The following is a 15,392-nucleotide window of genomic DNA, read 5'->3' on the forward strand; positions in this document are numbered from 1 at the left end:
CAATCCATAACTTATACAGTGTTTTCCTGAATGAAGGCTGGAATTTGGTTGAGAAGCTGACAGCGACACCATAATACATTTAAACTTTCCTAAGGCTTCTGGTTTGTTACCATAAAACTTCTTGCTGAGCAAACTGTACACAACCAACCCAGCAGATACTAAGTGGATTGAAAATTAATTCACTGGCATCAAATCTAATTCTACATCAGAAATCACTAGAAAATGGTTATTAATGTATGTAGTGTAGCCCAACAAGAGTGGGGTCCTGAACCTGCACTGTCAACATAAAACCTTTCCTGTTGCAGAATGAGGAGTGAAGTGGGATGTGGGTGATGGGTAGGGCAGGTCTGTTGCTACAGAACTAATTCAATCACTAATTCTGGTGATGTGAATGCAGAGTAACAGTATATTTCAGAAGAGGATAATCTGATGCAAAGTGGACTCAGAGAACCATCATAAGAAAAATGGAAGATTTTAAACTATATACTTGCAATGAGAGACACAGTGAGCTCTGGCAGACCTGGTAAAGAGTGTAGGAATGGCATGGTAACAGTCTGTAGGAGACTGCAGTCAGGACAGACATGGGAATATTTTTACACTAGATTTGGCCTTTTTTCCAAAAGAGATGCTTTTGTTCAGGTGCAGCTGTTAGACTTGAAGCAGAAATAAATACAGGCAAGTCCTTCAGCATCGTAATGAAGGCAGTGAGAGCAGACTACCGCAGTAGTCTCTTGCCCTTAAAATCCATGAAAAAGCAATTTAGTAAAAGGAGTGAAAAACCAATCCCTATTTAGGCACACTTAATTTGGTCTACATCAGTTCAGATTAATGCTATAAGAAAAGTTAAATCAATATAAACCAGATTTAGCACCAGTGTAACTACATCAGTGGGCTGCTGCACCTTTAGTTAAATGTAACCGTGAAAAGAAGCTGGGGAGTACAGCCTCTGATGTCTCCAGAGCTGGGTGTTAATACACTGCTCTCAAAGCTTTACTATAGAGAACTCTAGACACATTATTTAATATGCCAGGGCTAGTCCCATACCCTACAAATTTCTCAGTCCACCTGAGGGTGGTCCAGGTAGGGAAACATTTAACTGATGACTATTTTAAGTGGCAGAATAGAACCAGAGAGACAAAGGTTACCTGCATTCTCTTAGCTGTGCTGGATTCAGGAGCAAATAGATTTAGAGTGCTAAAACTGAGTAAATACTTCCAGCTGCAGTATATGGTGATAAGGAACTTACTCTGATTTTATGTATTTTGATTCCTGAGTCTTATATCTGAAAATAAGCTATAATTGAAGTAACCATAATTATACACAGCAGGCAAGATTCTTTAATTGATTTATGAATTAACTTCCATATCATTGGTGTATCTGCATTCCTTAACTGATCATATGGGTTTTTTCATGTCCATAATGGGAAATATTAATTACCTTCATGCACTAGGAAGGATAATGCTTAGTCCTGGAATAATCTGAGCAGATACATTAAACACTTGTCTGCTAGAAATTCATCCCACATCCATCTGTGCTCATTAAATCATCAAATTTCTCAGAAGTACCAAATTATATTTTTTTTAAAACAAATTACGGTTTTCAAACCACTTGTTCTTTTCACATCTGGCAATGGAGCAACTTGCATTCAACGTCACTCAGCTCCATATTTTGCTTGTTTGCATTTTGATGCATTTCATCCGCACAGTAGGAGCAATTCTCTGAGAAAGAAAAGGGAGGAGAGGGAAAAAAAGGTTAGATAAACAGATTCAGATGCTGGATGAAATTTTAAAAAGCTGCAAAGCATTTCAGTACACTTAGCTGTACTTGGCTTTCTGTCTCCCAACGCCCATCTGTGCACATAGGAACAGAGCACTGAAAGGTTGGAAGAAGTAGCACATTCCTTAATATTTACGGCATTCAAAATGAGGCTCATGCAGGCAGCAGAGCACCGCTACTTTTCCTATAGAGGTTGGCTTGCAGCTCCAGCACTCGCCACATCCAGGTTACTGATCAAACCCAGTGCACCAAGAGGTGCATTAAAGGGCACTGATTGCTTGCAGCTCACTCACTGTTTAAGGGATGAATTGCCTATTCTGCTGCCTGAGAGTGCAGACCTTTCTGGGTGTTGCAGCCAGTAGGCAGAAAGGTGAAGCAAGCAAGCTTCACCCTCTTGGAGGTGCTATTAATGATTATAGTCTGTCTTCTTTTTTTTTTTTTTTGTACATAGAGAGGAAAACAATTTTATTCTTCTTGATATTCCAAAGCCTGGCTATAGATGACTGGATTAGGAAGGAAATTACTCCTAGCTCTCCTGTCATTTAGCCTTCATATTTGTCTGGTTTGCTGGGATAGTCAGAGCCCATCTCTGCCTTCTGGGTGTAGTTCCCACTATCAGTTTATAAAACCACATTCCTTCAGCTGCTCTCTGCCATAAAGCATCCAGCAGTCCAAGCAGCAGGGCAGAGAAATTTCCCAGGTGGTGTCCTTGTCACTTCACGTGGCAGTGATTGACTGCCAAGTGAATACCCTGTCAGGCTGTGTGTGCCCCACACACTCTTTTCCACCTACTGCTCCATCCAGTTTCTGCTGGTGCGAGAAACGGGACCAGTACAGGGACACACTGTGGTGAGGCAGGCACTGTGCCAGAGCCTTGCCCACATCCCACTGACGGTGTCAGCTCACAGGAGGGGTGTGCTGTGTGCCTGGCAGCACCAAAACAAAATACTTTCCTTGCCACCCCCTTCAAGAAAATGTGACTGTACGTTAAGCAAAACAGGAGAGTTGAGTGTGTATGTGTGTGTGCGTGAGTCATGTTCCCCTCGCTGCCTGGCACTGTTCCCAGAGGCAAACCTGAGTAAAACATGTCACGCGTTGTTGACTCTTTTATAGTAACTGGCACTAACTCTGCCATGTTATATTGTGATAAAGCAGCTGTGGCCAGACTTACTGTCCTGACTGGCATATCTGTACTGTGTTTCTATGGTTTTTGTGCAGCCTTCAACCAAGTCATAGCCACAACAGTGCTGCAGAATAAGATAGGAACAGTAAGTTTGACCCTTAAAATAGATCCTTCCATGTTTCCATGTATCTTTCTACAAATCACTGCCACATTAGAGATTGAGATCCCAATTCAAGGAAGCATTCAAGCATGTGCTTAACACCCATTGACTTCAATTTGCTGTGCTCGTATGTCTTCTTTGCCAAAAAAGAAAGCAGAAGAAGGGTTCTTTTCATTCCTGGAAAGTGATACTAGAGAAATGACCCAAGGAGTAATTTCTGACTGAACAGTGACATGCATGCACATGGTTAAGTGCTTCTCTGAGTAGGGATGCCTGCCTTAGGACTGGGAAACTAGAATCAACCATCTCAGAAATTGAATCCTGAGATATTTCCAGCAGAAAGGTAAAAGACCCAACTGAGACTTGTTCTTCAAAGGCTGCTGATTCAGACACCCTACTATGGAGAAGCAGATTTTGGCTTGTAGTGTGCAGAGGTACTTTGCAGGTTCTGCAATTTACCAGTGAAAGGATGAAAAAACACAGCTCCACTGGTAAACAAGAGCAATGGCCAACTGGGCTAGATGCTCCATTGGCACTGATTATCCATTCCCTCCAAAACTATTTGTGTACCCCTAACGCGTAAGAGACCTGTTGGAGTCACAGGACTGGATTCACGCATCTATAGTGCACAATACTTTGAGAAACAGAACTTGCAGTAAGCATCCAAATTCAAGCACTGTAAATGGGATCAGATTGGAGGTTAGCCCTGAAGACCTAATTTGCCTTACTGCACATTTTCTTAAGTTGCTCTAGTTCCATCAGTGTCCTGGATACACATATTTACTCAATGAGTGGTTTGGGGTTTTTTTTACAGTGTCCAGGCCTGAGTTCAGCCCTTAATTACTGATCAGTTCTGATCAATACTGTTCAGTGCCTGCCTGCACGCTGACAGAGGGCCTGTATGAGTCATTTAGACCAGACAAGACTCCTACGCAGCCAGTGTGCATGAGATGAGTCTCTTTCTCTGTGGAAAGTGTGGCACGAGGCTTTGCAGCTGGAGGAGTAAAAGAAGCCACTTTCCCCACATCTGCACTACTCAGTGAATTTCATCATGGTCACTTGCTAGAGATATTCCAACCTCTGCAAAAGGTGGGGTGGGTCCCATGTCAAAACTTTGACTCACATCCAGAGTAGCATCTTGTGCACTAAATGAAGCAGGCATCCTATGGGAAAAATAGTATGCAGTCATATAATGAAAGATTATATTGCAAGGCAGCAGAAGTAAAGTCATGGGCAGTTTTATTTGCCTGTTTCTTCATCTCAGATGCATGAGTGTGAAACACTCAGGTTCTTTCAAGGTTGTAGATGTCTTTATGTATCTACACACATGATATTTTTAATCATTTTGCTTCTTTAAAAGAAACAAAACCAGAACTCAAATCATGTGACATTTGTTTGAGGTTAGGAGTCTTATTTGCACCTTCCAGATTTCAGTAGGAGTAGCAAATGGAGGGCTGGGTGGGAGAGGTGTTTCTTTTGACTGTGAAAACAAGTGCTATGAAGACAGGGGACAGTGGGATTGCAAGGTCTTCGCTGGCAGCAGAGGATGGACCTATTCCCAGCTCAGTGAGGTAATTGCTGCCAGGGTGCCCATCCCACCCTCAGCCCCAGTGCCAGCCCCTACTGATGCAGTCTCCTATTTCTTGGGATGCCATGTCCCTGCCCCACGCTCCCTCCCACCAAGGCTTTTTGCTCTCCCAGACTCAGCTCAGCAGAGCTTCCCCCCTCAGCAGCCATACCCACACTTTCTATCAGGGCTTCCAGTTTTCATCACAGTCACACAGTCGCATTTCTTCTTCTGCTCCCAGTTTTTCTCCCATCCACCTCCCTCTTCCTCCACCTCGTCCCTTTCTCTACCCCACTCTCCAGCTCCTTGGGGTTTCCCTGTCTGGGCAAAACCCATCCCCTGTCCTTGCTGATACTACTTGCAGCCTCTCTTCATGTATTATCTCTTGGGCACCAAAGACCCTTCCCAGGCCACTGCGCATCCTGGACAGTGGCCTCCAGGGATGAAGTGCTCAATCCAAGGATGCCATGGCAGCCAGCCCTGAGCATGTCCAACATCAAGTCTGTCCCGTAAGAGAAAAACAAAAGAGGGGCCCAGTGCTAAGAAAGGAAGAGAAATGCAACCTCTGAGGTCCCACAGAGCTAGGACAGCTTGGAGCATGAATCAGCAGAGATTTTACTTTCAGTGCTCATACAAGCCTAAACATGTGCCATTTTGGGGTGGTTTGAATGCATTTAACCTGGCTGAGAGTGGGTGATTTTCTGAAGGAACACTATCCCTGACAGACCAGTGAGACCACAGGATAAGTCTTTGCTCCCAAGTATGGGACCTGAGAGCAGTTTGTGGAAGTGCTCATATGGGTCCTGCTCGTGCTGCAAAACCCCTCATGTTATTCTTGGAAGTGATGAGGCTACTGGGCTGTATGTTGGACCCTTGGCCTGATACAGCCAACTACTGTGGAGAATTTGGGCCAAAATGATTAACATTTGGCAGAATTGTAACTATATAAGGCAGATTTACACCACTTACAACAGAAAATACCAAATATTATTAATAGTAGTCAGAGGTGGTTGCCACATTTGTCATCATAATTGTTGCCCAGCTAATTAGCATTTTGGTAATTTAGAGGTGTAATGTGGCACAGACAAAATTGAGAAGACTGAGATCCATCTAAAATGCCAAGCGACAGTTTGGTATAAGAAAACCTACAATTTTATAGCATATTCTTGAAAAGGGGACAGAAAGGGAAATAAAAATGGGAGCTATAAATAGAAGTATCCCGGACTGCCTTTTTCGGAGTGAGGGAGGATGTCTGGGAGAAGAGACCTTTTCTGCCAAAAAAATATGGCTAATAGCTGTCCTTGCAATTCCGTTCCGGCGGATAAGCGAGGCTGAGGTGCCACCTGGAGGTGCGGAGGGGCGGCACAGCTCCCTGTGCCAGCACACTGCCCGCTTGCTGCCCCTGCAGCCCCCACCGGGCTGCCTCTCCCAGGCCCTGCTTCAAACCTCTCGTGGGGAAAGGCATCGCATCTTTTTCCATCTCTCACAGAGGAGCTCTTAACTGATTTGCAAGGTCTTTCGGAGCTGTTATTTTGTTGTTCTATCAAAAACCTCATCGGTGCTATCTTGTGAGGTACTGTAGTTAATTAAATTTAAACCGTAGCATTTAGGGTTTCCTGAATGGGAAAAAGTGCCTCATTTTATAATGCAGTGACTGAGATTTATTTTTCTAAATTGCTAAGAAGATGCTGTGTAGAACCCCTTTTATGATGGTGGATGCATTCCTGTTGAGTGTGGTCACCTGCCTCCTCATGTGAACCATTTAGGGACTAGCAGCTCATCACTCTGAGGACGAAGTTTGGCTTTAAAAGGAAGGCTCTGTGCTTTTGGTATGACGCGAGGTGCTGCCAGTCCCAGCTGGGTCTTTAGAGTGACCCTGCTCAAGACACCACCTTTTTCTGAGTTTCTGTTTCCTGACCTGCCAAAATGGTCTGTGAGTACCTCCACAGCACTCAACTCATATTGAGGTCCAACCTTTTTTCTTTCTCAAGGCCTCTTGAGTTCCTGATGCAGAGCTCCGATGTGCTGTGATTGTGCATAAGAGTAGTGAGATCTGAAACTTGGCATCATCCTAGCTGAAATTGTTCCACTCTGATAATTTAATTAATCAACACTGCAGCAGAGTGTTTGAAATAATGTGTGCATTCATTTGCATAATGAGTGTAATTGGCAAAGCTTCATAATATAAGTGTAGCAGTTCCACAGATGATAGCTTGATAGACCATTTTCCTGCAGCCAGCCAGCAGCACACGTTTCAACCCCTGTTATTTGCTTTTCCACAGAGGAGGGAAGTGACAACTAGATTTATTAACCAAGGTACAGAGAGGATCTGCAAATTTTTGATGGCACTTGAACATATATATTTTCCACGACCGTGTTGCTGTGTCAAGATAAAAAGGCCATAGTAAGGTGTTAGAACAGAGCCCCTGCTCCAAAGGGAGTTTAATGCTTTTCCAAGTAATGGGTTGTTTGGCTGTAGAGGTGTCCAGACATAGCATCAAAGCTGATATTTCCAGTGTCAGGTCAAAGTGGAGTGCCGAGTTTCAGAACTGCAGTCACTAGGCACCTGAGCAAAGTCTGCAAGGAAAATGGGTGACTGCCACTGGAGAGCCCCTTGCTTTGGTACTGTCTCACTGGGGATGGCCTCAGGGAGTGGTCCACAGCCTCCAGGGTATGCCAAAGTCCCCAGGGGCAGGATATTATGTTAAATAAATACTCACCTTGTTACAGACAGGACTCAGGCATTGGTGGCCAGGCAGCAGTTGTGGATATATTAATTCTCAGGAGATGAGCTTTAGGTAATCAATTGGCAACTTTTAACTATCTTACTATATTCATTACTTTGCAATTAGCAAGACAGTTATTGACTGTTAACCAAACACCAGATGACTGCAAAAGTGCTGAAGGTAAAAAACAATCGTGCAGTAGAAATATATTCCCTGCTCTGCACACAAGTGCGTTGATATAAAATGGCCCAGTCTGTGCTCTCTCAGAAGGATGCCTGCTGATAAGCTCTGAGTGCAGAATAGCTGTATCAGGCTCATACACATCATTACTTCATTGAAATGAAGTGACACTTGAAAACTAAGTTCCCAGAGAGCCCTGTGAATGGTTCAGGACTGGGGCTCCCCACTGGTTTGGAGAGTGCTTTGAAAGTCACTTGATATCTTTCCATTTTAGCTTCCCTTCCAGGTTTGAGGGACCCAAAGTACATTCTCAGGAAACATTATACGAAGAAAAATGTGAACTGCTTTAGCTAACATCTGCTGGTGTCACAGGCAGTGGGAGCACTTCAAACCCCATTTTTCATCATGAGTGGACAAGGGAAGAGAGCGTATCATATATCTGGACTTCTGTAAGGTCTTTGACATGGTCCTTCACAACATCTCTCTCTAAATTGGAGAAGGATGGATTTCGTGGGTGGACTATTTGGACAATAAGGAATTGGTTGAATGGTTGCATCCAGAGGGTAGTGGTCAATGGCTCAATGTCTCAGTGGACATCAGTGACAAGTGGTGTCCCTCAGGTGTCCACACTGGGACCAGTACTGTTCAATATCTTCATCAATGAGATAGACGGGTAGGTGGCACCCTCAAGAAGTTTGCATATGACACCCAGCTGACTTACGCCGTTGACACACAGGCTCTGAGCAACATGCTTGAGTTGAAAATGTCCCTGTCCCTGGCAGAGGGGTTGAACTAGATTACCATTTAAAGTCCCTTCCAGCCCAAACTGCTCTATCATTGTATGATGCTATGATGTTCAGATGGAGCAGATGCAGAGCTGAATAAGACATGTTGCAGCAGAGATGTAGGATAGGATAAAGCAGCCAAGTCCTGGCACAGGCTCAGCACACAGCTGGGAGCAGGGACACCATGAGTGGTCCATCCATTTGAAAACACACTCCTGCTTTCATGGACTGGCTCCAGAGTACGTCCTGGTCAATTCTCCAGCCAAGCTGTCCAGAAATTTCCACCTTACTCAGTTGTAGTAGAAAATGTAGCTGCATTGCATACAACTGTGTGTGAAAATGTAACTTACTGATATTTCCAAAAGTTTTTTTCCCCAAGATCTCTGGTACTGGTGCCCCGCAGCTCCCATCGAGTGCAGACTAACCAAGTCTTTGCACTTCTTTCTCCAAAGGTACCGCGTTGTGGTCCCATACCCCCCGCAGAGCGAGGCGGAGATCGAACTGAAGGAAGGTGACATTGTGTTTGTGCACAAGAAGCGGGAGGACGGCTGGTACAAAGGGACATTGCAGAGGAACGGCAGGACGGGCCTCTTCCCAGGGAGCTTTGTCGAGAGCTTCTGAGGACGAATCGCCGCTCTCTCAACTGAGGAGCTTTCAGGGGAAACCACATAGCACAAGAAGAGACAGCAAAGAGAAACTGGACTGATAACCACTGCCATTTTTATTTCCAAAGACTTCCCCCAGGCCCTTCAGTCTGCAGCTCTGGAGACATAGTGCCCCGCTGTGCTCCCGAGACCGTGTGCAGTGCATACAGTGGTATGTTGAAGTAGTGCCTTCCACCTGGAATCACAGACTGAAAGGATGCCCATCTGGACTGTAGTAACCGAAACTCTGGCTGTTAACCTTTTGTGTAAATTATAGAGAAGATATCTTTAAAAAAAATTAAGAGGAAAGCTGTTATATTGCTGTAACTTATTTGTCAGAGCTGCAGTGTTCTTATTACTGGCCTATGCAAGATGGATTTGAGAGTTCAAGGAGGTGTGCTAGGAAGCTCTTAAACTGGGATTTTGTTTTTACCAAGGGAAGAAGAGGGGAGGGTGGAGAAAACCTCAGCTAAAGACCAGTGCATCATTGTGCAAGTAAGAATGAGGAGTCCAAAATGTTAATGTCATGCTTTCTATATACCTCAAAGATATGCTGCGCAGGTTTGTCAGTGAGTGTGTTAGTACTCAGAGTCCCACACCACCCCGTGTCCTGGCACTGCTGCCAGGGAGGTCCTGGAGGAAGTACGGCTCCACCATTAAACTGTGGTTATTTGAGCAGAATCCCTTTTGCCTGTCTTCTGCCCGTATTATATGCAGCATGGATTTTTTGTCCTTCGGTATCACTTTCCATTGCTTTTTTGTACAACGTACCTTTTTACTGTAAGAATTGCTCTACTTTATATATATTCCTACTAGATCAGACATTTCCTCTTTTTCATACATCTGGTGCTATTTTTTTTAATCGTTAAAGATTTGGTTAAACAGAGAGGCTGCAACAAGATTTGCATTCAACATACAAAATTAGAAACGTACCTGAAGATTGAGATCAGACTGCTTGTTCTTGCTTCATAGAGGAAAAGAGAAAAAGCTGCATGGTCACCGATAAATACACCTGAGGGAGCTGCCTGTGCAACACACACATGCTTGCTCTCTCCTGCATATTTAGAGTGGCTGAAGATCCATGCTGAAGCACAGCGTTCTGTCTGGAGAGTGATAATGACTCCAGAATTGGAAGTAATTCCCAGAGGAGTCATTTTAATTGACTTTTTCATGGCAATAAGAAGAACACTGCAGGTTCTATCGCACACAGGGACCATGGAGTTTTCCTCTGTCGTTGCATGACGGAGATGAGAGCTGGTCTGCGACAGCAGTAATTAGTGTTACAGAAATGTGATTTCTTACTGTAGAAATGTACAGTTCTGGAGACTGTTGGATTTCTTAACATCGTCAAGCTACAATACAAACTGTATCAGGCAATATAAGCTTCCATCTACCAGGGACTTAAAGGTGCAATAAATGTGAGTTTAGCCAGTTATTTGTATGAAAAAGAATGAGAAAAAAAAGTCCTAATGCAATTGTTGAGAGTATTTAAAAAGATGTCGGCTCTTGAGGAGTGAATCGTGTTGAAAGGCTTTTCATAGCTGTATCCATACCTTGCCTCTGACAGCAGCTGGCTGTTTGCCAAAGCCCACATGTGGTGGGTGTTTGAAAGCGTGTCGGAGGCACTGTAACCTGGAGATGATCTTATTAAAACGAAGAGGCCCGGTGGGTGAACATCATCACTGCGTTACCAGTATTTCATATGCGAAGGTGTAAGTTTTGTTTTCATTCAAGCCGTGTGTACTAGTACATATCAAAACCCATGTAAGTGAGCATTCCTATTTAAGTTCAGCTCTGTGACTTTGTAAAATAAGTTCTTCTTGCTGTCACATGTTAACAAACCAATTCCAGAAACACAGTTCATGGCCAAGTATAGCACTTTCAAACCAGGAGGCATCACTTTCAGGGTGTTTCTTTTTATACTTGATGTTGCCGCATTTGTTGATATTCCAGATTGTAATGAGTCAGTCACTAAAAATTTAGTTACTGTTGAGAGGAAATTGCCTTTTTATAACCAATAAGAGACCGAAAAAACGTCTTCTGGAAAGACTTGCTTGAGATTAGAGCCATATCTGTTCCACTTATTTGGTCCAGGTCAGAACTGGTGTCACTGCACCTCAAACAGTAAACCGCACAGTTAGGCAGTCAGCAATGCCAAAATGTGTGTTATTGATTCCAATAAAACTTCTGGGTTAGATCTGTCAGAGATGAGATTTTTTCTGACAACTTACAGTGGTTAAAACGCTCTTAAAATTCTGTTCCATGGTGTATTTACTACAGTCAGAAAAACGAAACAGGATGACAGCTTGCATGCTGCCTATTCTATTTAGCCAGATCTAAAATGGTTCCAGATTTCCACCTTTTTATGCTTAACTCTAAGAGGACAAAAGTTGGTGTGTGAGAGTATCAAGGAAAATGTCCAGATGTCATATCATTAAATCAGTGCTTTAAAATATATTTTGCAAGGAGGATGATGGTTTTTTAAATGGTCGACAACCCTTCCAGTCATACCTTCTGCTAGGAAAAATATGGGGGGGAGGGGGTGGGGAGGTGTTCTATTTTGATAGCAGCTGTTTCTGGGCCCTCTTTATTGCTTATCATCACAGTTTGGGTTACTGAGTAATCTTCTTGGACAAATCACTTCCATGCCAGGAGCACAAGTATTAAGGTGAACTTGATACAGCCCAGTGATACAAAAACATGACCCAGTGCCAGTCAGAAAGTCCTGGACTGAGAGAGGTTCGACTCATACTGTGGTCTAGTTTTTACCTGTCATGCCAGGAAAAGGGGGAGGAGAGGGCATCTCCATCTCCTGCAACAGGGCGGGGAAAAGATTCCTTCTGGTGGCCTCAGTTTGTAAAATGCCAGGTTTGTTCTTCTAGAAATGGGTTCAAGTAATTGAACAATTCCTTTGAACTTTGCACAGCTCAGAAAATGTTTTTGTTATACATTAATGTTAACGTGGTTTAGGAAATGTTGGCAGATATGAGTACAAATGAACTACAATGACTGTGTTTCTGATTCTTTAAATAAAATAAGTATTAAGGCAACATGACTGAGGTTTCGCTCTCTATTAGACAACGAGGTGAACAAGCAGCATAAGTGGCTCTGAGGTTTGCAAAGAAAATAGGGAAGACTCCTCTGCAAACCCTGTAGTTAGTTATTCCCACATAAATAAAAACCTGTTAGGGGTAAGAGATGTCTGAACAGGAGTCAGAATCTTTGATTCTTCTTTTGGCACATCCGGGATTTCTTCAAAATCTTGAGAAGTTAACAACTTACCTGTGGAGAAGAGGTGCATAGGTCCAGAGAAAGGGAGTGGGGACAGGCCAGGAAGAGGGAGCAAGGTGGCAAGGGTAAGGCTGTGGCAGAGAGGCTAGGAGGGGATGTGGAAGCAGAAAATTTGCAAGGAAAAGAGCAGCCTCTAATAGTGTTAATGGGCTTCAGGGGTGCTCTGAGGTCACAGGGTTGAGCAGGTTTGTAGGCAGAGGAAGACCCCTTTCCTCCTGCCCTGGGTAGGCTTGGGTGTGGTGCCAGCAGGGTCCATGTGTCCTCCAGGCAATGCACAGCCAAGGAACTGGGAGACAGGAAGGAGCAGGTTGTACCCTGGGCAACTGAATGCCCCTTAACTCAGGTGAGGGGTGTGAGCTCATTTTTGGACAAGGCCTGAGATTCCCATTCAGCAGCACAGTGCAGAGCATCTGGAGAAGGAATGTGAGTCCATGAGTGAGTCTGGTTGTGTTTGCCTTGATTTGGCTGGGAGGCACCTCTGGGAGAGGCACCCATGGGTGGTGATTCTTTGCACAGTTGGGAGCACATAGGGCAGGGAGGAGCGAGGCACAGCTAACGCACCAGGTCATCTGCATGGCAGGTGACATGAGTCTCTCTTTGCCACAGCTGGATCCTGACTCAAAATTCTGAAACATGGGAACAACTAGAATTTAAATGTGGGCAGGCAACAACTCTCCCTTGGCTAGGCCTTGCTGGCGGCCCTGCCTGGCAAGCAGTGTGGTGCCAAACGCTGCACAGAGGAGCCTGCCAGCTACTTCCAAGCTGGTCTGGAGTGCCAGTCCCCTCCACACTTTGCCAGGTCCTGTTCCTCTGGCATTTCTCAGTCCCCTGCTGCCAGCACATACCACACACCTCACCCAGCCTTCGTACCGCATGTTGCCCCATGCTTCTGCTCCAGTGCCTGATAGGAATTTAGGCCATGTTTTGAAAGAAAAATAATCATCGTAAAATTGTTCCTAAATGCTCGTGGAGAGCAGAACCACCTGGACAACATCTGCAGGGCTTTCCTGCAGCCAAAAGCTCTTCCTGACATCAGCAGCTCCTTGTACATGGTGAACCTGGCAGCTCCATGGCTTGGTTAGTTGATGCCAAACCAAATAAATGAGCTGTACTGGAAGGGAAGCCAAGAGGTGATACAGTCGGGAGAAGGCCGTGTCTTCGCGCCCCAGCCTTTCGTGTAGCAAAAATAACTTTCCACGTGGCCACAGATGTATTTCCAATCACTGGGGCATGGATGTCTCCCCTCCCTTCAGAAAACCACTCGATTTTTCTCAGTCACCAAGCAGCACCACCTGCCCCAAGGTGCCGCAAAGGGGCCACAAGCCAGGACACCAAAGAGCTTGTACCAGGGTGGTTCCTTTGCAGCACGTGCCAGACAGCCTGTGTGAGTCCCCCACGTTTACAGTACAGCTCAGCTGCAGGTCAGCCCACCTCTACTTGGGTCTCTTCTTTGCTCCCTAAGGAGACCCCAGCAGCCCCAGGCAAAAGCAGCCAGCATCCTGCTGACTTGGCCAGGGAGTCACTCAAAGCTGTTTCCAACACAAATGGCTCTTTTGCACCAGCCAAGATGCAACACAGTGTTTTTGCAAAGGCAACAGGAACGGTCTTGCACACAGGATTATGAGCTTTGTGACCTCCTGTGTGACACACATACGTGCGTGCAGAAAAGCCCATGAGCAAGGAGCGCTGCTGGGGAGCAGGGCTGCACTGGTGCTACTGCCCACCCCTCTCAGAGAGGGCACTGGAGAGGAGAGCACTGGCTTTTTAGTTAAGGGCAAGTGTCCTTGGGGGAAATGCCTTGCCTAGGGAAACCTTGGGTTGGTCAATGCCATCAGTGCTGTTCTCCAGAAAACGACAGGGGTGAGTGACAGGGGAGCTGCCTTTGGTGGAGAGGCTGCTGTCATGCATGGAGTCCTCATGGGGAGCACAGGAGTGATGGGGAGCACAGCTAAGTAAGGGGGCACAGGAAAAATGCAGTCATTAAGACAGGAGGGAAGGGAGAAGTGTCTTCAACTTACTGTCAGAGAAGGAAAGCATATTACATTTGTGTTCTGCCTCTGCACAAGGGCTTGGTAGAGCTCCTGTCAGTCCTGTCAGTGTGTGCAACCCCCTGGCCGGCCCCAGGAGCGCAGCTGTGGGGTGTGCGTGGCAGGTGTGGAGGGAAATCCCATTGCCAGCAGGGCATGTCCTCTGCCATCCCACCTGGCCAAGGAGGACTACAATGAGTGCTTAAGGGCCAGGGTCCCCACAGATGGCACGGGCACAGCCCAGGGGACTGGAGACAGGGCAGTGCCTGACAGTGCATCTCCAGCTGCTGAGTGGACACACGCCCAAGGAAACCCACTGAGATCCCTGTCTCTGCCACTGAATCAGGCTGGGAGTCAAAATCTGACACATCCCTGGCCAGGGGGCGATGACCCTGCCCCACATCACTGCTGCCTCCACGAGGCACTTGGCTCTCGTGTGATGCCGCACAGCCCAGAGGTCTGGGAGCTGCCCCCACACTTCTCTCCCCAGAAATAGCAGAAAGGCATTCCCTTTCTCTCCCTCATGGGTATGTCGAATTTGCCCTACAGCTGCCCACCGGAAAATCAGCCTTGAAGGCAGGAGGGCAATTTGTTAAGGTTTCTACCTCTCCCCTCCCCAGATAATTGTCTGGGATCTGCGTTAATGGAAACATAAATTGACTGCCACTCTGCTAAATGACAATCAGGTTTTGTTTGACAGAGCTAGGAAGTATCTTATCCTGAACATTGGCACCAAACAATCTAAATGCAAATTACAAAATGTTTGGGGGTAGGGAGGCTGTTTATCTTCTGATGAGGTTATATAATAATGCAGAGGGGGGAGAGAATTGCCTTTCAGTTGCTAAAGGCTATCAAAATGTGTGATGGTTAAACCGTGGGGCCAATGTTTACATACTATTTTAATGGAGCAGATTCAGTTATTTGGTGTGGATTTTCTTTTAACAAATCACTTTTTTAAATAAGATGCAGTGCGGCGGCATTTCAACCATATTTCAGCAATTCTCAGGCACCCAGGTTAGCATGGAAAATGACAGAGCAGCCATCGTTTTAATCCTGTTATGTCTATTGCTCCCAGCTTGTTCTCCTCTGATGAAACACACTGCTGTGCCTCGA

The 15,392-nt window shown here is 45.4% G+C and overlaps 1 protein-coding gene across 1 annotated transcript in view; it reads left to right on the forward strand.

Annotated features, from left to right (window-relative positions):
- The window catches only part of SH3RF3 (SH3 domain containing ring finger 3), a 119,396-nt gene extending 107,380 nt beyond the window's left edge, over nucleotides 1-12,016 (forward strand). Inside the window, exon 10 of the mRNA XM_039549452.1 lies at nucleotides 8,770-12,016. Within this exon, the coding sequence (XP_039405386.1) occupies nucleotides 8,770-8,938 (169 nt within the window). The 3' untranslated portion in view covers nucleotides 8,939-12,016. The remainder of the gene's footprint in view (nucleotides 1-8,769) is intronic.
- Nucleotides 12,017-15,392: the final 3,376 nt, after the last annotated feature.

The sequence above is a fragment of the Corvus cornix genome, chromosome 1 (genome assembly GCF_000738735.6).
Source record: "Corvus cornix cornix isolate S_Up_H32 chromosome 1, ASM73873v5, whole genome shotgun sequence".
Classification (NCBI taxonomy): domain Eukaryota; kingdom Metazoa; phylum Chordata; class Aves; order Passeriformes; family Corvidae; genus Corvus; species Corvus cornix.